The sequence below is a fragment of the Balearica regulorum genome, chromosome 5 (genome assembly GCF_011004875.1).
Source record: "Balearica regulorum gibbericeps isolate bBalReg1 chromosome 5, bBalReg1.pri, whole genome shotgun sequence".
NCBI classification, from domain to species: Eukaryota; Metazoa; Chordata; class Aves; order Gruiformes; family Gruidae; genus Balearica; species Balearica regulorum.
This window is the reverse complement of record NC_046188.1, coordinates 69,676,964-69,703,751: the sequence shown is the minus strand read 5'-3', so window position 1 is coordinate 69,703,751 and position 26,788 is coordinate 69,676,964. Positions and strand designations below refer to the sequence as shown.

Below are 26,788 nucleotides of genomic sequence, written 5' to 3'. Positions count from 1 at the left end.
CAGCAGAGGCAGCCTTGGCATTCCTCTCCCGGCCCTGTCTAAGCCTCTCTCCACAGGAACTGAGGCTATGTCTGCTCTGCTCCTCTCCCTGGAGGAATATCCTTGCTTTCCTGAGCTGTCCGTTATCTCAGCTTTCAGAGCTGTTCCAACAACCCCAACCAGAACCACACAGGACAGCAGGAGGAGACCACAAGTGACACGGGTGTTGCTCCTGGGTCCCAAATCCCAGGGTTCTGCCCTGCTGCTGTGGTTCCGTGACCTGCAGTTCTGCACTGGGCACCCTGGAGTCTGCATAATTCATCGTGGACTTACTTGCCTGCAGACTCAGGTCCCTCTGTTTGTGTTTTACGCCCTGCCCTCGTGTTCCACAGTTGAGTGCTCTAACAAAGCCCCAGGAGAGTCTGGGGATGGTGCCTATCTCTTCCTGCTCCTCTGCATTTGAGCACTGCTGCCTTAGCACGTGCAAAAGGTGCTACCCGGTCTTCCTGCACCTGGAGGCTTTGTCCCTGCTGCAGAGTCCCAAAACCACCGTTCCCTCACTTCCAAAAGCTCTACCCTGGATGCTGGTCCAGCCTTGGGAGAAGGGGATGCCTTCCCTGTCCTGCAACAGGTTCGTTCATGCCCTGAGGCTGCTCTGACTAAGGAGGTGTGGGAAGGCTGGAGCCAGAACCCTGGCACAGACGGGGATAGCTGGAAACAAGGCAGTGAGAGTTTGGAGAAGGTGGGGAAAGCACTGAAAAGGCAGAGGAAGGCAGGATTGCCCAGGACATCCAGCAAAGGACTGTGGGGCACCTGCACAGGCTGAGGGAGAAGAAAGGGACTTACTCTGACAATGATGCGCTCGGAGATGTGGGCTGCGAGCGTGTAGTTCTGGTTCTGCGCGTGTGCCTGCAAGGCTACCACCAGCATGAAATACCTGCCAAGAGGGGAGAGAGATCAGGGTGCCATCCTGCGCTGAGTCTGCTTCCCCTCGGAGGCTGAGGCACCAAGCTGTCATGGTGGGCTTGGTACGTCCCTTCTCCTTGTGCTGTGGGGCACAGGCACTGTCCCCAACCCCTCAGAGAGTGGGGGAGACCCTTCTTGTGGCCACAGCAGACTCCTCCTTTCCTCCACGCAGACAAGGACGGCCAATTCAGGACCTGCCCCCCCATGTCCCCCTCCCTCCAGCCACGCTTCCCAACCCAGGGACTGGCACATCCACAGGCTTTGAGTGCTCAGAACGGCTTAGGAGAAGACATCTGTGCTCCTCACCTCTGGTCTGGGTTGGGTTTGCCTTTCTTCCGCATGTTGTTGGCTGTGGTCTCGCTGAAGTGCAGCCGCCCCACGGTGACTTTGGTGACCTGCTCTGGAGGCAGGTTGACCCTGAGGAAAGGAAAACAGAGGAGCGAGTGAGGATACCGCTGGAGAGGAGGTTCTTTGGGGAATGGCCATCTCCTGGCCTGCTCCACCAAGACAGGTCTATGAACTGGGCACAGAGCAGAGGAGGGGATGTAAAGGGAGGAAAACTTTGCTGTGGGAAACAGAGGAAAAAAAATGGAGAGTACAACATCCGCAGTACTATCCTGAGACCTCCGACTCGGCCCCTTTCCCCACCGTCTCCTGCTACTGCTTATTCCCCACGCGAACGCACCCCGGGCAATACTCACGTGACGGGGTTGAAGGGCCGTTTGCTGCGGTCGGACTGCGACTGCTCAATATTGATCGACTGGTTCAAGGCCTCTAGCTGGAGAGAAAGATTTGGGCACGTGACAAAGAGCAGAAAGCTGAGACCTTCCCCTTCCCACCGCCTTCTCCCCAGCCTCTGCACGGGCCAGCTGTCTGCCCAGCCTCCTATGGCACAGTACAACAACCTGCAACACCCAACTTGAGTGTGGTCATTGTCCAAGAGGGGGTTGAGGGTGAAAGGATCTTCCCAAAGTGCCTCTGGAGTCAAAGATGAGTGAGAAGCAGCCCTGAAGACACCCAGGCAGTGACTGAGTCCATCTTAGGACTCATATTTCAAGATCTGCCTTGTTCTGGCCTTCAGCACTCTCCTACACGCTCCTCTATGACTTAGTGCATGAAGATATGGTGTTGCCTGATCCCAGCCACCTGCCCAGCACCCCTTCTCCCTGCTGGATTCACTGCTGGCCCTTAGCTCCCGCTTGCCTTCACTCCGTGCAGCTTCAGGTAGAAGCACTCTAAGGGTTTCAGGCCCTCGGGGGTCTTCACATACTTGGGATCTCCAAGCATGCCGATGTAGACCGTGACCTGGAAGTGATTCTTCTTCTGGCACACAAAGGCATCGTCACCCACTGAGAAGTTGAACCCCTTGTCAGCATCGACGCGGTACGTGAGCATCGGGCTGTGGAAAAGGCAGCAGGCGTTAGACCAGAGCCCTGCGCGCACCTCGAGAGGCTCACGCTTGCGGGGAGAAGGATGAACCACACACCCAGAAGCAGACACAATGAGGGGTCCTTACGGCATGGTACGTGGCCACGTCCCGGGGTGCGGATGCACAGGAACCACCCCACCGGGATGGCGGAGCTCACCTCCATGTCCCACCACACTTAAACGGAGACTGCATCATGAACAGCCCCACCTCAACGCAGACTGTGAAGGCCACCTCTACTCAACACATACAGCCACAAAATAATCCTGGGGTACAGCAGGCATGTGGGAGGGGAAGGAGAGTTGTGTTGGGGCAAAAGACACAGCCTCTGAAGCCATCCCTCCTGCCCTGCACCAACGCTGGTCTTGGTGCCCACAGGGCTGACCGGCACAGGCGGGTGCTGCCTGACATGAACCCAACACCTTGCCCAAGCCCTCGCAGCAACTCATCCTGCTGCGCAAGGCTGAGAGTTCAGAGAAGGTCCATATCTCCTCGAAGGTGCAAGTTTTGCTTTAGGTGGGTCTTCAACTGGAAAGAAATATGGTTCCTATGACTAGGATTTGATGAAGATGCTGGGACAACCACCCTTCTATATGCTACACTATAGTACTAATACTATAAACATAGTATAATACGAGCCACAACAGGCTAGTGTCTCCTTTCTGAGTGCTGCTCCTAAAAAGCACAGCTGCTTAGCCCTGGCTCAACACACTGGAGATACCAAGCTCCACAGCCTGCCCAAAGCCCGGAGCAGACCCTTGAGAGCTTCTCGCTGGGACAAGCAGCTCGGTTTGACCTGGGAGGGAGGGTCCCACACCTCCGCTCGCTTCACCCGTTGCATTCCTGATGTTACCTGTGCTGGCCCTGCTACCAGGCGGTACCGCCTGCGTGTCGGATTCCTGCCGAAATCACAACCACCTGCTCCGGCTGCTGGGAAAAGCTTCCAGCTTCCAGCGGGCAGGTCCAGAGGAGGAGGAGGAGGGGGCCCTGGCTGCCCGATGAACACACACCAGCTGGGGAGGTTTAATCTACATCTCCTTAATGGGCTGGTTACCATGGGAATGAGGGAAATATGTGGCCTTTGCAGCAAGTCCCCTTTCTCTCATCATCCAAAACCCCAGACCTGGGCTGGTGGGCCCCCGGGGCGCTGCCTGCCCTACGCAGCGGGGAAGGAGATGCCTTCCCATCAAGCGGTTCTAGCAGAACACCAAAATCTCATTGTTTTTAATTAAAGAACTATGGATGAGGTAAAGGGGAGCTCGGCCTTTGACATCAGACTTAAAAATTACGGAGCGCTCTTCCACAAGAGCAAACCAGCTCTGACTTCCACCTCCAGTTCTTAAATACAGACAGACGGACGGATCCTGCCCAGAGCAACGGGAGGGGAGGTGGACAGACTGACAGCGATGGGCGAGGCAGACCGCAGCAGTCTCCGGGAAGCAGGAAATATGGAAGGGTCACTCTTGTTCCCCGGTGTCCCTGGGCTGGCCACCTCCTTTCTTCTGGGAAGACAGCCGTTCTCCCCCCACGCACATTTGAAGGGTTAACGTGGATGAAACCTGCGGGTGCTTCCAGGCAGCCATGAATAATGCTGGGATGACCATGAGCAACTACTACTCATTTCTTGCACCCGAGGGACCCGGGGCTGCCCTGCCCCGAACACAAACCAGACGGTGGGAGCAGAGCACTACCTTAGCCCAGAAGCACGAGAGGAATTCCCCTGTGCTCTCACCCTCCTCCCAGCCTCAGCCCCGAATTCTCCATCTGGCTCTTCTCGTTGGGGAGCCGTGGCTTGGGCTGGCCCGATCACCGCCCTCCACGCTCACCCCAGGGGTGCTGGTGCCCTTCCCAATTGCTTTCACCGAGACCCACCTCTGCCCAGGACCCCCAAAGCATTCCCCACTGGTTTTTAATAGAAAACGCAGAAGAGAGGGAGGGACTGACTGAACTTCCAAACCACGGCTGCTTCCAAAACACGCTCTGGTTAACGTCATTCAAACCGATGGCTGCTAAACATACGTGTTGAGAGAAGGGAGGCAGTCAGGCTCCCCTTCCTCTGGTCCCTCCAGAGCCCCCTTCTCAGAGGCTCCTTTTCTCTGAGTTTTCCCGGTGGCTGTGGCCGGTGCATCCCCCCGAAGCAGGATCCCCGTGCTGGGTTAGATCGGAGGCAAGAAGCTGCTTTCCAGGTATCGGAGGGGCAGGGATCTCCCTCTGCCTTCAGCCCATCACTTCTGGCTGAGCCAAGGAGCTGCTCTCAGATCACCCCCCTTGCAGGACGGGCTGCTCCCTGAATCTCCTATTCCCGTGCTTTTTTTTTTTTTCCCCCCACTCTCACGTTGTAAATCCCACTAGGAAGCAGCAAACGACACACACACACCCCCCCCACTGCCACGTGGTACGGGGACATCACCACCTGAGGGTGACACTTATAAAATAAAAATCCTCCCTTCCATCTTAACCCACAGAGACCTCAGAGTCACCAACCCCTGCTGCGGACCCAGCCCTCGGGCAGCGTGCCCCTCCTGAGACGTGCTCTTGGGACGGATGGCTGCCATCAATGGGGTGGTAGGAGAAGGAAGGGCAGGTGACCCCGAGGCAGAAGCGGTTCCTGGGATTAGGGATGACACCAGCTGCTGAGAAGCCTACAGCCCAGGGGTAGCCAAAACCATCCTGGCTTTTCCCAGGGAGAGTGCAGGAGTCAGAGGGCAAAGCGTCAGGAATAAAAGGTCTGGGGTCAAATGGATTATTTTAGCCAAAATGCCCTCACTGACAAAAGCAGATTAAGGCAGGACTTAGGCGGCCAGGATCAGAGGAGAGGAGGTTTCTCCTGATCTGAGCGAGGGTGAGAGGTTAGAAACTCCCCACAGCCACGTCTGGCATCCACACTTAGAGGAGCAAGGAGCACCCCCGCCCTCCGCATCAAAGTGCACAGCAAAGGGAAAGGCGCTGCAAGGAGAAATGTGATAACAAGGGAACTGTACGGGGGTCTGTGGACGAGAGCAGGATTGTCAGAGGGATGCTCCCATGCCTCAACTGTTTCCTCTCCAGAAGAAAAATCTTCCCCATTCCTCTCCTCCTTCCTTCCAGGTTCCCCAACATCTCAACCACTCCTAAGAAGACACAACGTCTGGAGACCCCCTAATTCAAGGATGGCTCACTAATTCCATGCAGTCCATGCTTTGTTTCTTTTCCAGATAAAAACACTAGGATGGAGGATAAGAACCTGCAGCATGATGCTGCCATCTCGCCCAGTCCACGTTAGACTGACACAACCCCACCGGTGCGTCCAGGGCTCAGCATCGTACGTGGTCCCTTCAGCTGCCTGAGATAGATACACTCACGGCACGAGAGGGCAAGACCTCAGTGATCCATCACCATGGGATCGGCCAAGCTGGCCAACAGGTCCAACACGCTGTGTCACCTAACCCAAAACACATCCATCAGGAGTGGACCACTGGTCACACTGGTCACACTGGTCTCCGTCCCTCTGGTGAGATCCAGGATCTGCAGCAAGGTCAGGTTTGGTGCCGTTTATAAGGACATGTCTTCCAACCAAGGAGTGCAAGCCTGAAAGCTCAGGTTTAGCCCGCAGACCTGAGCTTCAGAGGAGAGTGCATGGAGAGCACCAGTTTGCTCGATGGGAAGAGAAGGGCACCAGCCCGGTTCCCAGGGTCAGAGCAGAGAGGGTCTGGCCTCAGCATGGAAACGTTTCTGTCGAGCGCTGCACTGCCCTTCGCCAGCTGCCTTACCTCAAGCTGTAAACAAATGGGGAGAGGGAGGAGGGAGCCTGCTGGCATTTATCAGAGCATGCTGTCAGGGAGATGAATTACTCCTGCTCCCAGGAGTAAATTAGGGAACTGCCTGGTTCCAGGCCTCTTCGGCACCGCCGCTGGAAACCACCTAACCCTTTTGAAGGTTCTGTGAGGCTGAAACCACAAAAGCAGTGTAAAAGGCCAAGAAGAAGCATATTATCAATAAAACTAATCCACAGACTTCGGTCTCCTTCAACCAACACAGATTCCTCAGCCCACATAAGCAAAGCCCGAGACACAAGCCCAGCAAGCCAAGACAGAGACACAGGCATCTCCACTTGAATCCATGCAGGGACCTTCCCTTCCTTCCCCTTTCCTCCGTTTCCTCAATCCAGCCGAATTCTAGGAAATCTGTGCCAAAACTAAACCCGGGTAAGTTCAGATGAGCCCGGCTTCCCTTTGCTCTTCTCCTGGCAGAGAGGGCTGCTGCAGGGCTGCTCCCCTTCCCCACGCCCGCCTGGGGATGGGAAATCCGCTGCCGTTCACACAACAAAATTCCCTGTACAGGTCTCTTAGAAGGCAGAAAAGTTATTTAGGAACTGCAGAACCGGTTCAGATCCCTCCTGTGCTGTCCCCATCTCACTGAGCCACGGCAATGGCTGAGAAGGAGCCAAGCTCCAAGATACAGCCCAGAACAGCAGAAAAAGAGAAATAGTTGAAGGACTCCTACTCTGCAGCTTTCTGCCAGGAAAATGACTGAACAGAGATGAAATTTTCCACTTATTCACAGGCACGAGATACAAATATGATCTGACATGACAGCTATACTCACCGCGTAAGGAAATAGAGCTGTTAAACAGGTTTGAACGGTGCTGATAGAAGCTGGAAGAAACTCTCACTGGGCTATTGATCATCACAAACTATAGCAGGAAGCTCTTCTGAGGAACAAAACCTTCTAGCAACGGTTACGAGTGGACTCGATGATCTTAAAGGTCTTTTCCAAGACCTAAAGGGTTCTACGATCCTATGCTAAGGGACCTAATTTTGTGTGTGCGAGAGGAGGAGAACACGGGATATCATTTAGTTGTATTTTTTTGCCGTGTAAGATTATACTTAGCATAGAACGTTACCCATAAATCCACAGGCACCGGCATAAACTATTCTGTATAGGTTCAAAAAGACATGAAATAAAGTGCTGACAAAGCAATCGTCCCAACAGAAAGCGTCATGCCCAGACGCAGGAGCAGAGCTGGGTCTCTCCTGTGCAGCACTAACCACTGGACTGGCTTTCTCTGAGGCAGGACAGGAGGAAGCACTAACAAAGCCCAAAAACTTCCCCTGCGTGGAGGCTGCCAGCAGGGTGGATCTGCGGGGACAGCTTTGGAGAAGTCACCAGGGCACAGAGCTGCTCTCTGCGTGCAGCAATCGCTGGTAAAACACTGACAAGCTCTCGAGTAGTGAGAACCCAAACAGCTTGCCATGGGCTCGCGGCATCCTAAAGGCTCGGTCTCCCTCCTTAACCTACCTTTCTGGTCTCTTTTCTTAAGAACAAGAGTAGGAAAAAATTAGATGATTCAGATGATTCAAATTCCTGGGGCTGTGAATAAGTTGTGGGCACCTGGATCACAGGAAGGGAAAAAAAAAAACCCATACGGTCCCTGTAGGGACAGGAAACTTCAACAGCGTGTAGAAACTAGAGGACAGCTTCCAGCAGAAAACGGACTGGGAACGGCTGGTCCTTGCTTTGTGATCTCAGAGGAAACTAAATTGTTCAAATACGGATCTCTAAGAGACGCAGACGCCTGCGCATTTGCTGAGTCCACCCAAAAGGCAGAAAGGAAGGAGGAGACTCCTACCTGCTAAAACTTGAATTAGTCAACCTAAAAAACGCCATTACAGAAGAAGGAAGGGAAGACCGATCTTTCGGTGTTTCTCACAGATCTTTTCCGGCGCAGTGCTGTATCAAGAGAACTAAGCGACTTTTTGTTTAGAAAGAGATGTAGGTTCAGCTCGCCCAGGCTCTCCGAGGGCTACCTGGCCTCAAACCCACCACAAAGGAGGACGAGTCCACCGAAGTAGTGCGTAACTAAAAACTAATCGATCAACCCTTGACCTTAACCCTTAATTCTGGTCCAATCCAGCGCCACAACAAACTGCACGTGCGTTCCTAAAATCTACGTGAAGTCAGTTAAAAGGAATTTATTAATTACACAACGGGATGATGACCTAAATGCCGCAGAAGTAGGTTTGCTCTGGCTTTCGCCCTAAATCCTAAAAGCAGGTATTAGGCAAGCGATCCCAAGCACAGATCCAAAGAACACGGCAGAGCAGGGTTGGGTTTGCAGAAGTTAAAAGCTGTGGTTTGCAACTTCTCCATGCCCAGCAGAAAATATTACGTATTTTGCCTCTGCCAGTCTGCCTGTATGATCCCAGGGCGCACGGGAAATCTCTGGAACAGGGACTGTAACACCTGCAAACGGTCCGTGACAAGCTGAAAGAGCTGTGACGTGTTTCGGATGAGAAACCGTTTACCCAGCGCAGGTAAACAGTGAGACGGAAGGAGAAAGGGGGGCTCATTACGTCCGAGAGAAAAGCGAGGCCGTGCGAAAGGTCCGCTCCTACGACGCGCAGAGCTCTTTGGACCCTGCCGACTACACAAGGCGCGTTGGCGTTGCTGCCACAAAATGAAAGCCCTGCGGAGATCGATGGTGGAAGAGATGCCGCTCCAGGGACTCTGAGGCTGTTGCCAAGTTAGAGAAGGGAGGTTCCTTCTCCTGGCACCTCCACTTGTCAGAATTCGTTTGAGATGGGGCAAAGACACCCAGGCTCACAGCTGGAGGCAGTACTGGCCCAAAAACAGCCTGGGAGAAGCAAGAACAGCAGCAAAAGCTGAAGGTGTCAGGTGGGAAAACGGAAGCGTCACAACTGCCCAGCGACGCCCAAGCCCTGGTTGGAAACCAAGTGATAGAGGTGACGTGTCCAGACAGAGCTCGGAGGAGGTGGGAGCCGCCTGCGAACACCACCCTGTGCGGGAAAGCAGGAACCCGGGAGCGGGGACCGCAACGCGTAGGCGCTCAGCGAGAGATGGCCAGGCTTTCCCCGTCCTGCGAGCTGCAGAAAAGCAAACTGATGGCGGAGAGCAGGGGCAGGGCTGCGGGACTGGACTTTGGAGCTGCTCACAAGTTCCCAGAAGTAGCCCTCACGCCATGGGAAAACGGTTTGGCAAAGGGAGCCCCTTGGGAAGGGTGCCAAGCCACGGCACCCTAAAGAAAAGTTTTCATGCCACGGGGGAAACACTGAAAGCTGAAGCAGAGGAGACGTGCGCTTCAGCAGATTACCAAATACGCTGGAAGGGGGGATCCAAGGCCACACCTTGGATTTAAAACTACCAGGCAGACAAACACTGCAGGAAATTGCCTAAACTACGCAGTCCCGATGTATAAAGCAGTGGAGAAAATGAGCGGGGAGGGAAGAGGAGCAAAGCCCAGCCCGTAGCACAGAGCACGCCGCTGTCGGTGAGGGATGCAGCCTACCCTTTCAAGGCAGAAATCCCACACTGTCCTGCTATTCCTCTCCCTTATTTTCCTTCCCCCAACAGGAACAGGTCAATCGGGGTGTTGATATTCCACCTGAAGGTGGGAGCTGCTTCCTTTATGGAAACAGTTCAGTAAACCAGAAGTAACCATCTCCCCAAATTACCCCCTCTCCTGCTGTGGAAACAGCCACAAACACAGTCTGTACCAATGGCAGGATGTCACCTAAGACGTAACCAGCTCCGACAGCCACTTCTCCGCAGGGGAACCCCACACAGCACGCCCCAGCACCACCAGGTCTGAGTTAAACGCGGTACAGGGACTGAGCAGGAGAGCTGTGCGCAGGAGGGCTGGGGCTTGCAGCGGCATTCTCCCCGCACGTCACGGATCCCACTCTGCCCCCACCACCGGCCCCGCCTGTGGTCCTTGGCTCCATCCTGAGCGCCATCCAGGCAAGGTGTGATAAGTCTTGGGGTTATTTGGTATGGCAGACAGCAGAGCACCCCCTGCTCTGTGTCCCCCCGAGAGGACCCCGAGCAGCCGCTGGCTGTGCGGAAAGAGGAGGAGGGGAAACAGGGGGGTTCGTTCGCTCGGCGAGCGGTTCCTGGAACCCAGCCTGCTGCTTGCCAGCTCTCTGTCACCTCCGAGGAATGCAGGGAGGATCCAGAGCGGTTTCCTCCTGAGCACTCCTCTCTCCCTGTGCAGCTTGTCCACCCTCCTCTGCCCCAGCCTCTCCCCCCAGCCCACCTCCCCACCCAGCCACTCTGCTCCCCCACCCGCCTCGGCCACCCCAGCCTTCCTCTCCACCCGCTCCCCTTGCCTCTCGGCCATCTCGCTGCCCCTCCTGGCTTCCCAACCTCAACCCCTTCCCTCTTCCCTTCTTTCTCTCCTCCTTTCCTCCTCTGCCCATCAACCACTCCCACTCCTCCTCCTCCTCAGGTTCCTTTTTCTGCTGCTCTCGAGCTGTGCTGAAGTGGCTCTAGATTACCTTCAGTCATCCATGCTATGCATTGTCCAGTATAATCCTAATACTTATTTTAAAATCCAGGACCTTGGTAAGCCTGGGCAGGAGGAAAGGGCGCTGCTGGGCCAAACCACGCTCAGGGCAAGGCTGTGTTTGCCGATATAACCCTCCACGGCAGACCAAGGTCTGAGCGGCTGCTGAACTGTCACCAAAGCTGCCGACCTGCCTTCTGCTGGCTCCTACGGCGCCAGCCCCGTTTCTTAATCCTCCATCAGCCCTGCGCTTCTGCGCGGGCAAGCAGAGATCAGCAGGTGATAGGAGGGGACAAGGGAGAGCCCAGGACGATCCTTGTCCCATCTTGGGAGTATCAATCCCCCCAACCCCAGCCCCTTGCCACCGATACGCGAAAAGCGAACCTGACTTTCTTCAAAGGTGGGTGAGTTACTCACAGTTCTTTGTAATTGGCATCGTACAGAGTTGCCCACTTGTTCTGTTGATGTGGCTGCCACTTTATAGACTGGTAGTTGGGATCCAAGTAGGAGCCATTCAAGCTGTCGTTATCTTGAATCAGGCCTGTGGCGAGGGGAAAATACCTATTTCAGTCGCTCCGACAGAGCATCCAGAGGGGAAAGAGCACAAGGAAGCGACTGGCGTTGCCTGTGCCGCCAGCACGAAGCCTCCTGACTGCCAGGGTGCAAGATTTGGGCCAGGACGAACTCACCACCCTGCTCTCCTCCTGGGCACCCAGCTGGCACCCTGCGGTGCCCACATACTGTCCTCCCTGGCACCCTGGCCCAGCGGGGTGCCCGGCTGGCAGCAGGGGTCTGCAGGCTGGGGGGGGGATTAAGGGGAGGGGAAGAAGGGGGGATAAAACCCACGTACCTGGTGAGAGGGGTCCTGGCTGGTGCCAGGGAGGGGTTTGGACTCTGTCAGGGTTGAGCGGCACGGACCCCATGCCTGGCTCCTGCTTTATCAGCCCGTTGAGCATCTGTGCATTGAGGGTGTTGGGGGGCGACTCGGAGTGTTTCCGCTTCTTGGCAGGGTGCACCGGGAGGCTGCAGAGACCCGCGGGAAAGCAAAGGCTGAGTGGGAAAGCAAGAGGTGACAGGAGAGGTGACAGCCCCACAGCCCCATGATCAGGAAAAAGCTGGGATCTCACATAAAAGCCAAGCCCTTCGTGCAGGGAGCCACCGGCTCCGTCAGCACTGTCACCACCTTCTCCCGCAAGGCTCTGCCCGTGCCACCTGTGACAGCCACGCTCTGTGCCAGGCGCGCACTGAGCCACAGCTTTGCTTTCCTCTTGTCTGTCCCCACCACCCAACCCCGAGCCACGCGCTGTAAACCCCTACCCCACGCTTTGGGTCATCTCCACCGAGGTGGTCATCTCCACCTCGATGCCTTCCCCAGCTCGCTCCCGCAGAACCAGGGCACGCTCCTTAACTTGCCGTTAAACCCAGTAATTTTGCTCGTGCATTCTGCAAACCTCCAGCTCCCGTTCCCTCACACCCTCCCTTCCCCAAATCACACAAATAACGCCAAAAAGCTCCAACGCCCCCAGGCCTTACTCTGCTCCGTGTTGCTGGAGTAGCTGGTGCAGCATCTGCGACTGCTGGGCATGGTGGAGGTCGGCCGGTGCCATGCCCTGCCCGATGCCGTACGGTGGCATCAGGGGCTCGGCCTTCATGTACATGTCCCGCTGCAGGCCGGGGTAGTGAGGGGTGTGCTGCTGCTGGTGCGGGTGAGGCGGCGGGGGACCCTGAAGGTGGGGCGGTGGAGGTGGAGGCGGCGGAGGAGGGTGCTCCAAGCGAGAAGGGGGAGTCATGTGGCACATGTTTTCGGGGGTCATGGTCCGGAGGAGGTGAGGATCTTGAAAAAGAGAAAGAGTAATAGCTGTTAGACCACGCGTTGTGTGTCCTAAAGCCCAGGTCCAGCACAGACAGAGCACTCCCCTCTCCCTGAACCATCTAGTCCTGGTTACCTTCACACACCCGTACCTCCCCGCCTCTTCTGCGTAGCCTTAGCGCAGCCGTGTCCGCTCAGCCGCCCCGTCTGCCTTGCGATGGCCACCTTGCCCTGCACTGACTTCTCCTCCCAGGTTCCTTCATGGCCCCAGCACCCCACAGCCACCCCCAGGGTTCCCCAGCAGGAGAACCAGAGCGGTGTTTCCTTTCAACGTCAGCAGCCTCGGCCATCAACTTCAGACACAGTCTGTCCAAGTGGTATCTTGGGACAGCGAGGTCCTTGGCTGGGCAGCTCATAAAGGGACACGCAACGCTACGAAACCAAGTGCCTTGTACCGTACATCTTCCGAGAAGAGGTGAGACTGGAAGGGGTAAGCACGAGGGAAGCAGGCAAGGCCCAGCATCTGGAAGCTCAAAGAACCAAAACTCAAAAGACAACCAGGTCCTCAGGCTGAGGGACAACAGGGAAGATTCCCACAAACATTCCTGCTGTTTGCTAAAGCTAGGTATCTCATGTGGGTGCTCTGCAGTGAAAGCGTGGCTTTACAAATTCCCAGGCAGCTTTTGTGTTAGCTTTGTTATTTCCCTTCAAAGAGAAAATCCATCGATCACAATACTCCTGCGGTGCCAAAGAACTGCACGGACCGAGAAAGCACGGCCGGGGGCGAAGGTCCAACAGTCAGCGAGAGGCTCTGAAGCCAGTGCCTGGAAATGCAGAGCTGGAGAGACAGCACCTCAGCTTCGCCTCATTTTACCGATTCAGGGCACGGCCCAGCAACGCGCTCCTGCGGCAAAGACCACCGACTTCATGACGCCAGAGCTCCTGGTAGCCGTGGGCCACAACACCCCACCAAGAAACCAGACTCTCACCCACTGACAGAGAAGCCAAGGCTGGGACTCATCCCCCAGAGCACTGGGCTGGGGGTCCCGGCTCGGTCCGTCGCCTGGTCCCTACAGTCCCAGCAGAGAGATGTCCCAAGGGTGCCCACACCAGGGTGCCAGAGGCACCAAAGAAGGGTTGTCACCGCGGTAGAGCACTACCGTGCAAGGACACGAGAGCAGAGACAGAGGGAACGACTAGAGAAGAGACGACTGAATGACCTGAACATCTCCAGCGCCTCAGCATCGCCAGTGAGGACTTCGGGGTGGGCGGGGGGCACTTGCTTGGGTTTGGTTTTAAATTTAAACCGGAAGGAGACTTTGATCTCTACATTTAAATAAACAAAAAGGGACATTCAAATGCGATCCTACCTTTCTCCTCCTCTATTTGGAATTGGATATTAAAGCCGTGCCACGATTAAGGTCGATTTGACTTTATCCCCATCGAAAGCAACGTTCGGTGTGCGGAGGGGCACGCAAATCCGTCTCCCTTTCTGCCGCTGCTCAAGGCACAGCAAGGCCAGCGCTCAGCTGAGGGCTTTAACTAGAATCAAAACATTTTTGGAGGCTAAGAGCAAAAAGTGTTGAATCTCACCCAGCGTGCCTCGAGAACGACTAGAAATTAGTGATTTGACCAAAAGAAATAACGTGAATAATTGTACTAAAGAAAAACACACGTGTCGGTGAGAAAGTTGGTGCGCTGGCAAGACTTGAACAGGCTCAGTGCTCATCTCGGGCGGAACGGGACACGATTTCTGTCTTCTCTGAGCTCAGGTGTGTTTGTACGGCATTGCCTACAGCGCTGGTCGCGCTAGTGACCTCACGGGTGAAGTTTTAACACCGCTCTCATCAGAACTCAGCCATAATTGACAAGGTTAAGAGCCTGCTCAAACTTTCTGGGACCAGTCAGCGCTGGCGTCATTTCAGCGGCTTATTTTTATGTTTTAAGGCACCCTAAAAAAGAGCAAGCTTGTGGAAGGCAAAGGTCTGAGTCAATGAATTGCAATAATCTCTTATGCCAGCTTCTCTATCCTCACTGCAGAAGCTGAAAAGAGGAGAAAGAAACTGTAAAGAGAAGAAGCTTTTCACCCGGAACATGCTGCTTTAGCAAAATCAAACCCTTTCACAGCTAGATTCTGCAAGTGAAGGAAGGCAGTGAAAAAAATACAGGAGAACTAAAAGGATGATCACCAATTTTAGTGCAAGACACACGAGAAATGAGCTGGCAGACTGCGAGCAGATCTACGCAGGAAAATCTGTGCGCGGAAAAATCTCAATACTCGAGATTTTACATGCGAGAGAAACTTTTCAGAACAGTGCACGCTGAAGATGTCATGCTCATAAAAATGTGACCTGAAAGAATTTACAATTTTTCCCATTAAAATCTCCCAGGAAAATGGGAGTGAACATCCTAGACATAGACAAGTGGGAATGTGAGGCATTAACAGGCAGCTCCTGGAGAAGCGGGTAACAGAAACCTCGTGTGGAAGTTCAGCATTTCTCCTGCACGGAAGTCCTTCCCCCTCACCCTAGCATTAAAACCGAAGATCTCAATATCACTCCAAAAGCCTCCAAAATAAGCCTCCACCGACTTTTTCCCTCAACAGGACCAAGCTCATCTGTTTTCACAGCCTTTGCCTAACGGCTGGAGACGTGTCTGCAACTACCCTGCCCCTTCAGGTGTCCCCACAGGGTACCAAGGTCCCCGCAGAATGGAGGCGCTGGCTCCTGGGGCACTCGGAGTACGAGGAACCCGAGGGCTGGGAAGGGACAGGGACTTTGCAGGAGGTTTAAGTGCAAGACGAAGCTTCTTTGCACCCCGCTGTGGACATCTGATTAAGCACCAGTAAATTGCAGGAGGGAGAAAACACATCCAGGGACTGGCCAAGGCTGTTGCAGAACGCGGGGAGGCGGAGGGGGACAGCAGGGAAGGTATCTGCTGGGTCTCTGCCAGGCTGCTCCCCTAAGCAGGTGCCACCAGCCAGCCTTGAGCCAGACACTGGGCTGGATGGACTTTGGTCTCAGAACAACCAGCCGGTGGTTGACTAATGAGGCCAAAGCACTTGACCAGGAATCAGAAAACTCCTCCCGTTGCAAGGTCTGGAAACGTGAAACGTATTTATGCCGAGCCTTCCTACGGAAGGCTGCCGGGACGGGGCCTCTTCCACCCATTCACCCGTTCTGCTCCTTTCAAAGGCTTTCTGCTGCCCACCAAGATCCTCGGTGCCCTTTTCCAGCACGCATCGAACTGGATTCCTCTGCCCGTGCTCGCAGGCAGGGTCCTGCTCCCGGGCCAGCCTGCCTTCCGGCCCTGCCGCGGGACAGCCCAGCCAAGCACCAGGGCTCCAGGGAGGAGGGGAGGTCTCCGTCCTCAGGAGTTTGGGGATCAGGACCAACGAGCAGCCTTGCTTTCCTGCAATGGCCGGGGCTGGCAGGTGACATCCCTGGGACAGAGTATCTCTCTGCTTTTCAGCCAGGTAGTGATGGTACCGGGCACGACATCCCCCTTACCCAGCTCTGCTCCTGCCGCCCTGACAAGCCCTCAACTTCCACCTGCGTAACTCGGAGCAAAGACTAGTACGGCTCAACACCGCAACCGGCCAGGCAGCTTTGGCACCGCTCAGCCCCGCTGACGGATACAGCTTCCGACAGCCTCAGAACAACCCTCGGAGACCGAGCCCACACAGAGGGACAGAAGCACAGCTGCTTCAGGGCTGGGGGAAGAGGAGCTTCGTGTCCTGCCCTGCGAAACACTGCAAGAAATGCGTCTTTACAACGTCTGAAGTGAACGTCCTGACCCTGCGGCACGGTCAGCCTTGGGGCTGGCAGCTCGGGTACGAGCTAGGACACCTTGCGCAGCTTTCAAGGGACAACCCATGCACGAGTGTCCGAGAACGTGCCCTCGCTGCACCTTCACCGTGTCCACAGTGCATCGCAACTTCCACAGGCTCCTAACCAGGGCTGGGACCGGGGCTGATGCGTTTGCCAAATGCAGGACCCATGGCTCTGTGCTCCCAGCTCCGGGGAAAAACAGGTCTGGGAATCTGATCCGACCCTGGTGAGGAAGGAGCTGCTTTGCGGGTGCTCTCCGGAGCCTCCTCTCCTCCCCAAGCAGAGGTGCTGCTGCTCTGCCAGCACGTCAAAGCAGCTCTCCCCGTGGTGAGCAACCCGGCCTCTTTGTTATATTTAAGGAAGGGCCAGGAGGAATTCCAGGGATTTTTTTTAGCAAGATAAACAGAACTCTTGACCTCTTCCATCAAAAAAAAAAAAAAAGAGCAGGCGCTGTTCCTGGTGGGGACTGGGCTGGAGCCTGGGGATGAGGGTGCTGCTGCCGAGGGGGAAGGGAGACCAGAAGCAACCTTCCTTCCTCACCAAGGAGTTTCTTCCATCAAAGAGCAGTGAAGGTCACCAGAGGAACCAAACAACGCTCGGTGGCTTCCCCAGGGGCAGCCAGGAGGGCCTGGCAGTGACCCTGCCTGCACCTGGGGGGGGACCCCAACTCTCTCTGCCCTCTGCAGGGGGGACCAGAAGACCCCCAAGATCAGCTGGCCCCACTGGAGGGGGGGGAAGGGCTGGGAAGGAACTTACTGCTGAACGGCGGGTTCATTTCTGTCTCCCCGAGCCGGGCTCCATTTCAGGGACGCGCTCACACTCCTTGCCTCTTGCTCACCCGAGGTGGAGGGCAGGACAAGGAGGCTCGCAGGCTCCACATCCCACCCTGCCCGGGGACAAGCCACACCGCCGATCTCTCCCCGTGTAAGTGGATTCCCACCTTGCCTTCTCTCCCGTTCCCTCTCTCGCTCGCTCTCCCCCCTTGCAAAGACTAGCAGCAGAACAATAGGCGAAAGTCGAGGGATATTTACTAACTGATAATCTCCCCACGTATTGCAGCCGCCTGTTTTCTCCCGTCTGATAAAGATTTCAGAGCCAACCACTTTCACAGAACAAAGAGGGGGAGGATGTTGGGTTTGGGGTTTGGATTATTTTAATTTTTTTTCCCCCCTCCTCTCTCGCTTTTAAGCACTTACCATTCACCTGCTGAGGGGAGTAGGCTTCTGATCCAGAATCCGGGGGAGAGTCGGGTAAAGTGCTGCAGAGCAATGGGGAAAGAGAAGGGAAGGTCATTTCCAACCAGCTCCCAGCACAACCGATAGGTCCAGCTTGACCAAAGCACCCTCCAGGCTCCGATCGGAAACCCCAGCTGCTCCCGCAGCAGATGCCCATCACCCCGACTCGGGGCTGCCATAGCTGTCACTGCTACCCCGCACCCCACAGCAGTTCCCTGGACCTCAGGGAGCAGGGACAGACGTTTCGTTGACCCTGCCAATGAGACCTGCAGGTAAAAAAAGCCAAACAGAAATATGTCCGTTCCCCAGAGGAAGACCGTGTGCTTCGCCACGGGTAAACGGGACGGGAGCTGGGATCCGACGCACAAAAGCGAAGGCTGGGAAGCCCACGGGATGGATTCTGCCTTGTGACCTGTACGAACCTGAGCACCACCACAGCTGCTGGCTGTATCGCCCTGGCTCTACTCCAACGTCACCAGGAGCAGGATTTGGCCCTGACTGCATAAATGCAACCAAATAAAAGCAAGGGGGACCTCTCAGCTGCCTTCTCCAAGCCCACCCACAGCTCGGGGACAGCAGGACTGGGGACCAGCCCCGTCGTGTGCGGTGGCGGCGCAGATGCGCCGCAGGGAGACGGTTAGCTCCTGCATCCGTCCAGCGCAGACCCCAGGCAGCTGGGCTCTTCAGCCATTTCCAAAGAACCTCCTTGGAAATTCATTTGAACCAATTTTTCTTTTTTCTTTTCGTAGTTGCTCCTCAACAGAAGCTTGGGCTTCGCACATCTTCAGGCCAGGGTAAAATTTCCACCACCTTAGCGCACAAGTAAAGGACTTGCTTGTCTCAGACATCGGTTCTTCTCTAGCAACATTTTGGAGAGCGAGTGCACAGAAGAAGTTGAAGCCCTGCTCCAGCTAGACTGAGCCACGGTCACCGTGAGCCAAAGCTGCAGCAGAGATGGGCAGGGATGTGGTGGCTGTGGTGGCTGGAGCAGTGGTTGCCTGTGCTCTAGAGAAAGGCTCGCTTCACCTTAGCGCTTGCTGTGTGTCCTGTGAGGGTTTTTGGCAAGGAGAAATCTTGTCCGCCCATTCACATCCGCTCCATCGCCAGTGACACAGAGCCCCGGCAAGCCCCAGCAGGTTTCAGCAGCCTGGTACCTGGGCAAAGTCTGCTCCATCTAAGACGAACACAGCTGGTTTCCTCCCCATCTCCTGACACCTCGTTCCTCAGCACCAGTGGCTCTTCAGTGAGGATCCTTTCCCATTCCCTCACCTTCCACCATCACCTTGGTGGCTGCAAAATAATCCCAGACAAACCAGTGCTGCTTGGACGAAAGCTGGCCAAAAAGCAAGCGAGGCCCTTAGGGCTGCGGGGAGGAAAGGTGCTGTACACCACGCACACACCTCTCCTGACGGCACCCACAACTACAGCTGCAAACCAGGACACCCACCAGGACCTTCCTGCATCAGGGGAGCCCAAGACCCAGTAAATGGGTTCTTCCTGGTAAGTGGTACCCAGCAGTAGCTGGAGAGGGATGAGGTAGGGTAACCCCAACCGAGAGCCCTCACCATACTTCCCTCATCCTCCACCTTCACTTGTAGCACCTTTCCACCAATGAGCATCTATCACCAGCCTTATTTCCAGGCTCCTCGCCATGCCAGCCATGACTTCATGCTATATTTCCTATGGATTTATCAGCATTTGTGCCTCAGCAAGCCAAGTTTTGGCCAATAACAATTCAGGAAATCCTGGGAGCTGGAGAAGGCCTTGCAGCAGAAAGGTGGACACTGTACAATTCACACAGGGAGGCAGCGCGGATGTGCCCAGTCCAAGGGAAGGGTTTGTTGGTATCCAACGTGTGAGATGTTGCTCCTCTGGGAAAAGCCTAGTACAACGGGGAAGAGTCATTCTGAGATACTGAAGAAATGCTGCCATCAAAGCTGACCCAGTTCGTCCACATCCGAACCAAGGTCTCCACCTCTAACAGCAAGCTATGATCCTTACTCATGACCTCTCACATCCTGGAGAATGCCAGATGAGTGCAGAAGAACGGGACGTGACAAGGCATCAGATCATGCTCTTGGGCATGGTTCCCCCTAAGCTGCATGTAGTCTTTTGGGTACGCAGCAAGGTCTGGGAATAAAATAAGGGCAGATTTTGTTTAGATTCTCTCTTTCTGGAAGATCTTTCTAAGTTCATCCAAAGGGATGGAGCTGTATTATGGCTGAATCATCGGTTCAGTGTGCTGGAGGCTTCCAAATGTGGGAATCGCCACGCCGTACTGGCTGGCAACACTAGAGGGCACGAGGCAGAGAGAGAAAAGCCAGAGAGGAGCTTGCAGAGATGAGCAGTCCTGGGGCCGTCCTGGTCTCCTTGTCCCTTACGTCCACCATCTCCACTGCAGAAGGCACAGAGATTGGCTCTGCAGAGAGCGCATCAGGGCCACCATCACCCGTGTGTAGCACAGCTCCTCGTGGTATGACTATTTTCAACTGCCAAGGCCTCTTGCTGATGAATATGCTCCTGCACGCTTTGATTTTCATCTGTCCAGCTTCAGATCATCTTCTTGTCTCACTCCCCTATGCCTGGGGGAGAGCAGCATGGACCAGGGAGGTGCACGAGGAGGAAGAGACCAGGTGTGTTCTTCCTTTTGGGTCTCCAGGCAGTAAAGCTTTATACATGCCATCTCCTACCCAAGACACCACTGTAGGGCCATACCTGCTCAGCGTGCCACGCCTGCCAAAAAAAAGTGCTCTCTACTGACATGGTCTCTGTCTGGCTCCTTTGGCCACCGCAGAGGGCAGCTGCCACGTCGCTGTGCTCGCCCAACTGCCAGGGTTGTTTTCCTCCTGCCTGTTCTGGGCAAGGCTGCCCCAGAGAACCACATCTTTTCTCCTCCCAAGACTAATTGTCCAGTTGAGTCCATCAGCAATACTAAAACCCAGTCATTCTCTTCCCCTTCACAGGTCTGCATCCAGAGCTCGTTGCGAAGGAGTACGAATCCAGCGCAGATGCCATCTTTTTCTTCTCGAGTGGAGCGTCTGCAACACCAGGCCAAGAGACATACCTCTCTCTGCCCAATGTAGTTAACATCTTCCCCTGGGATAGTCATGGGAACATCCTGGAGACTAAATTTTGTCTTGTTCAAATTGATTCTGTGTCTTTTCCTTCTTAAAAAAACCCATACAATGCTACAATATTCTCCCATCACACGCTTCTAGGCGTGCAGCACAGATGTCCTGGTCACCCAGAGCTGATGGCTCTACCACTGCCTGCAGACATGGGGGATTTACTGATCCTCTCTAACTCAATGCATAAAGACAAGACCTACCCAACAACCTTCGAAGAAACTTCAGGACCTACGCTTGTGAAAAAACCATCTCTCTGTGAAGCAAGGGCTTACCACAGACTGACGCTGCCAGCAGTTAAGGCACCATGGGACAAGGTGCATCAACCCTCCAGGCCCCACCAGACTGGAGGAGCACTTGTCCCACCGTTTGCCCTTGTTCTGCCACCCCAACCCCACTTACCCAGGTGCGTAGGAGGCCTTGGGCTCTGATTTGATTGGAGGGACCACGTTGTTTAGGCAGTGGCCACCAAGGTAGCCCTTGGGGACCACCATGCCATTGTTGTTATTGCAGTTGAGGTGAGCACCGTAGCCGGGTCCACAAGGGTTGGCCAGAAGAGGACCGTGCCGGATTGGGATCTGGCTGCCGGGGGGAGGAAGGTGGAGGGAACCGCTGGAAGCGGGGTTGGTCACATTGGTGACGGAGCTGGCAAGAGGCGCGTTGATGGTGGTTGAGCTGGAGGGCTGGGGGTGTGCATAGCTGGCTGAAGCAGGGATGTCAGGGAAACAGCTGAGAGAGAGAAGGGGACAACCTCAGCAGCGGGACGGGACTTTCTGCCCACCCCTCCCCTCCCCAGCCATGGGGACGTGAGCCACTCGGGTGCTCTGGGACACCCAGAAAACAGCAAAACAGGCAGCATTGTGGTGGCACCAGCAGGAACGTACAGGGAGGCAGGTCTGTCACCTGAGCTGGTGGGACTGATGCAACCCCAAGGGTATGAAATCCACCTGTGGAGCTGTAAAGGCCAGAAGTGCCCAGGACACCAACCTCAAAGCTCGTGAAGATAGCAGGAGACAGCAGGATCTGCTCAGCGTGCTTCAGCTTACAGCCTAGCACAGGGAAGCCGCTTTGTCCCAAAGATCCTGCTCCCACCCTGCGGCCCAGATCACCTTGGCTGCTATCCGGGTCTGATTCCCCCCTCTTGGCCACTGTCGGTGCACACAGGGAGACCCTTCCCTTCTCCACGCTCGTGTTGCGTTGGGGATTTCATGTTTCACGCTGAGCTCCTGGTGCCTGGCTTTCCCATTGCTCAAATTAAGGGAAAAAAGCCTTTTGTGGTGCCCTCAGGAGGGGAAAGAGAGGAGATGGAAGAGACTGGGGGAATTCAAAGGCAAGAAGAGACAGGAGGAAGAACTGGAAATGAGTGAGGGAGCAAAGAGCAATAAAGAGGGACTCTAGGACGGACAGAGGCGCAGCCAGGGTACACGGTGATTTCTAAACGATTCCTCAAAATGCAGGGCTGGAAATTGCTCAACATCTCTCCACAGAAAACAACAGCGAACACAGTTCCTGCTGCGGAGCAAGGGAAGCACTTACATATCTGGTGAGTCCTCCTTGCTGATGTACTCTTCCAGGATGCTAGTGTCGATGTTAGACGGTTCCAGAGCTCCATTAATGTCGTGGCCTGCGAGGGGAGAGGAGGTGGAAGCGTGAGCCATGAGGAGGACACCAAAAGCGCTTGCTTTGCAGGTCAGAAATGCCACCAGACCTCTGCACAGTCAAGAAACTGATCTGAAAAGCTCAGCAGATCCTTCGGTTTGAAGGACAGCCATCTGTCCATACCCACCCGCATCCCAGCGTAAAACCAGGCAGAGACGGGGTGTGTGGGACAAGCCAGGGTGGTGACACTACCTGGGACGTTGGACACGTGCTCTGGCTGTGGGACACACGGGCTTCCCGGGATCAGGCTCAGGACACGTGGGAGAAGGGAGATCATGGGGTCAGGCCTGAGCTATGCAAGACACATGGCTCCATGGAGCACGAGAGCCAGGTCTTGCCCAACCACCACCACCAACAACTTGGCGCCGACGTGGCCTGCAACAGCTTTGTCAGCGAAGCTGCAAGAGCCGCTGGCCTCGCCGGGGCTAACGGAGGGGCTCCCCTTTGCCAGCCACAGGAGAGAGCAATCCCTGCAGAGGCAGGGCTGCGAGCGTGGGCTCAGGGGGTGCTCTGGGAAAGCTCGTTTCCTTCCCTTTGGACCCTTGCCTCCACTTTGCAGAACGCGCTGGAATTTCTCCGCTGCTGCCATGACAGCTCTGGATCAGTTCCCGACCCCGCAGCAGCCCTCCTCCCTCTCCTCTCCTCTCCTCCGCGGGCAAGCGGTGGACTTCCCTCTCCTTTCTCCCGGAGGGCTCCTCCTCCTCACTCCTGTTCTGGGGAAGCTGGACCGGGTTTTGTTGACAGAAAGCGCTTTCTTTATCTGTCTCTCTGAAGTGGGAGTCTGCAGCCCTCTGGGGTCGGTGCCAACCCTCGGTGCCAAAGACACTGCCAAGAAAGTGGAAGAGAAGGCCCAGCTCCCCCCCCACACACACCTCCCCGAGCTCAGATAACGAAGACGTCCCTTCCTGAAAGACCCCGCGGCTCCACGTTAAAGCACGACGTCCCTTTGCCCAGGAGAAGACCCTGACCCCCCGCCTCCCCCCTGCAGACCATGCGCTGGGGAAAGGTCAACCGCTGAACCGCAAAACCCAGCACGGGGGGTTTCAGCCCACCCCCCGGCCAATTGCAGCTCGCCCCTCTGCAAATCCCTTTCATACCAAGACAAGCAAATCGGCAGAAATAAATCCAGCTAGGAATTCTGCCAAACGGACAGGGTGTGTGCGCGGATGGAGGGATCTCTCCCTTAGTAACCCTGGCTAGAGGGGAAAAAACCTGGGTAGCCGTTGGCTTGCGAGACACCTAACCCTTTGTGCACCATGTGCCTCCGCGGCAGAGCCCGGGGACTCGGGGGAGAAGGTGGTGACACTCTCCCATGCCAACTCTTGCTACGAAAGTATGCATCTGGAGCAGGGACAGGCGATGCTACTGCCAGGCTAGCATCGCGGTGAGAAGAGGACAGGGCAGGCAGAGCCTACGAGGTCCTCAGCTGTGCCAGAACCTCACTTATATAGTTGTAGACCCCAGGTCAGCACAGGGGTGCTCCTTTGTGATAGCCACATCTTCTCCTGAAGTTGCAGTGACGTGGTAGCAACCATGCCGTTGTCCTGCTTGGAGTTATAGTTGACTGGAAGAGCTCACCGATGGCCAGCACCATGGGTGCTTGTGTCCCTCGCCCATCCCCGAGGACCTCTGCTATAGCCTGCTTCACCACGCGTGGCTCTACCGAGGCACCTCTTGTACAAGGCTCCTTGGGCACGGTGACCCCTCAACATCAGCTGAAACCCTCCAGCCAGGGGGTGAGAGCACCCCCCCCCCTCCTCTGCCACGCTCTTGGCCAAAGAGACGGCGCTATCGATCACACGACGTGTTTGGCAAACATCTGCCACAAAAGCTATAGGAAAACTTGTCTGCCAGGGTTGAGACCCAGGTTCAAAGCAGCAAAAAAAAAGGCACTTGACAAATTTTGATGCTTTTCCACAGGCTACTGAGCCTATCCAAGAAAAGTCTGACCCCAGAGGGTTTCCCTCACACCTCCAAACTCCAGGAACTTCTCCATAGTAGAAGAGGAGCCCAGGACCTATTAGGAAAGGACAGGAGGCCCTCAATAGACAGCGACGTGCTGGGTTTTCCTATTTCTTTGCTACCTTGTCTGAAAAGTCACCTTCAGGAGCCCTCAGCTGAGACCCAGGCGAAGGGTGAGATAAGCACCATGATGCAAGAGGTACGTCAGCTTGCGTGCTGTGGAATTGAGACGTGATAACAGCCGTGGCAGCGTCCGGCTGCGCATGTGCGATGGGAAAGGGCTGCCCACTAAAAATAAAAGGATTGTCCCCTGCTTGGGGACAGAGGCACTCGCACCAGCTATGATGAAATGGGGATGCCAGGGCAGCGGGTCTCGCTGGCAAACCTGCACGAGGAACGTCCCACCGCCTGTAGCTTCCACACAGGCCGGGCTCTTACCAAAAGCCAGCTTAGGTGATTAATTAAAAGCTAATACTTCGTAGAGTCACGAGCTCCTAACGGCACTAACAATACTCCCTCCCCCTCCAAAGTGGGGATTAGGAGGAAGCCCGAAGCCACCGAGGAGGGACCCTGGGAAGTTCAACACCCCCACAGCTCCGCACGAGACAGACTCCCGCATCTCCTCGTCCCAGCAGAAGAGAGCCGGAGGATCCCAGGGAAGCTCTGAGCTCGCCCGTGCTGCCGGCGTTTGCCCTCTCCCTGTGGGAAGAGCAGCAGCGATCCCCACAGAGCATCTCCCGCCTACGGCCCTGCCTCTGCACCAGTGCCCGCTCCAGAGAGCACGCGAGAGCTCTTGTCACCCGTAACCCCTCTGATGTCCCCGAAGCTCTGCAGGATGAATTCTGCCTTCCATCCCAGAGCAGCAAGCCCGGAGAGGTGCCGCAGGCACCCACAGAGCTGCCCAAAGTGCCTCGGCTTGCAAACCAGCTTTATAGTGCTCTCTGCACACGATGAACATCCCAGGGCAGGAGGCCACCAGGCCCGAGTGATTCAGCCATTGCTAACACGCCGACCTCCCTGTGCAGACATGGAGACTCCTCAGGGCAAACTCTTCCAGGACAACCTTCTATTTCACAACTCCTGCAGTCAGCGCTGCTGCAAAGAAACTCCCAAACCTGCCAGGTCCCTACGTCCTGGCCTCTTCTCGGCCCCCGCGTTGCCACCCCGCTCTCACACCTTGTCACCCCTCCCGTCCGCTCCGCTTTCTAACCCTTCCCTCACAAAAGGGTTGAGGAGATCCCCAAAAAAAGTAAACTTTGCCTGAAGAACAAGAAGATGTTAAACCCGCAGCACCCTCCTCGTGAGCAGAGCCGGGCGAGCAGAGGCCCCCGTACGTGTGAGAATGTCAGGAATCCCAATGTTTGGACTGGTTTTCTCTGCTTTCCCCAAACCTCCAAACACGATCGACATCCAAACGGAGGTGCTTCCCGCGCTGCTGTCTCCTCCCTGCCCCTGCACCGACACCATGGGTCTGCCAGCTCGAGCTCGTCCCTCCTGGTGACATCCTCTCGGCTCAAGAACTCGCTCCCCGTCCCATTTTCAGGTGCTCCACCGCATCCCGCTTCCCATCGGAGATGGGCACCCAGCCACGGGGCTCGGAAAGAGTTAACGGCGTCTAGCCCCCGTGAATCGTCATATTTACAGGTCTGAGAGATTAAAACCAGAATTTACCTCGAGTGATAGGCTGATATGTTTATGGTATTTCTATTTATAACAGTCCCTCCCCCACCTAGCCTTGCTCTGCTGCCTGTCTTCTAATCACCCGTAATCCTGCCTGGGTCACCTGGGGGTGGGAGGAAGGGAGAGAGCTGAAGAACTTCATCCTGGGATCTGCTAACAAGAACCAGATGTGGGAACCTGGAGATGACAATGAGGTCAACCCTTCCCAGGGGCTGGGGAACATCAGCGAAGGGTGGGGGGACACCAGTGACGAGGAGGAGGAGGACGAGGCTGTGCCAAGCCCAGTGAAGCCACGTACCGGAGGGTGAATTTTTGTTCTGGGTTTCAGGGACCCGCTGGGGGTTTGCAGGTTTGAATTACAAACGAAGCGCCGTGCTCCGACCCGAGTGCTGTGAAAGGTGGCGAGAAGAGGGCTGCAGTTAAGACGAGCGGAAAGCCGCAGCCCCTGGTAAGCCCTCCTGCCACGCATTTCCATCCCCTGCCATCTCAGCCCTGCCTGGTTCCCAAAACAGAGAGGTACGAATGCCGGCCTCCACCACTCTGAAAATCCAGCTGTTTCTCCAAAACGCTTGCCTGAAGCGCAGCAGACATCACCAGCTGTAGTGCTGCCCCACGTTCACTTCAGACGGGACAAGGAGCGTTCCAGCGGCACCGCGACAGCCAAGCCTCCCACCCCGCTGCCAGCACGGCCGGGATGGGGACAAGCGCCTGCGGTCCCGGTGCTTTGGAGGAACGCTGCTGTGCTGCCTTCGAATCGAGCGGCACAGCCAGGAGAGGGAGCAGCCTGCAGGAGATCGTGGCACCGGCCCTTTGCTTTGAAGTCCTTGACCTACAG

General features: G+C 55.7%; 1 protein-coding gene across 6 annotated transcripts in view; it reads right to left on the bottom strand.

The window, feature by feature from the left end:
- Positions 1 to 26,788, bottom strand: part of MYRF (myelin regulatory factor) — a 63,039-nt gene that overhangs the window by 15,344 nt on the left and 20,907 nt on the right. For 2 of the 6 annotated variants that reach the window (XM_075755509.1, XM_075755512.1), the window contains exons 1-11: positions 22,504 to 22,630; positions 22,189 to 22,276; positions 21,055 to 21,381; positions 17,489 to 17,550; positions 12,186 to 12,486; positions 11,503 to 11,675; positions 11,070 to 11,193; positions 2,149 to 2,344; positions 1,647 to 1,723; positions 1,252 to 1,362; positions 826 to 916 (exon numbers count right to left, since the gene is read on the bottom strand). In XM_075755509.1, the coding sequence (XP_075611624.1) occupies positions 826 to 916; positions 1,252 to 1,362; positions 1,647 to 1,723; positions 2,149 to 2,344; positions 11,070 to 11,193; positions 11,503 to 11,675; positions 12,186 to 12,486; positions 17,489 to 17,550; positions 21,055 to 21,381; positions 22,189 to 22,276; positions 22,504 to 22,588 (1,635 nt within the window). In that variant the 5' untranslated portion in view covers positions 22,589 to 22,630. Of the gene's footprint in view, positions 1 to 825; positions 917 to 1,251; positions 1,363 to 1,646; positions 1,724 to 2,148; positions 2,345 to 11,069; positions 11,194 to 11,502; positions 11,676 to 12,185; positions 12,487 to 17,488; positions 17,551 to 21,054; positions 21,382 to 22,188; positions 22,277 to 22,503; positions 22,631 to 26,788 lie in introns of those variants that run through there. The other 4 variants (XM_075755510.1, XM_075755511.1, XM_075755513.1 and 1 more) reach the window with 3 other exon arrangements.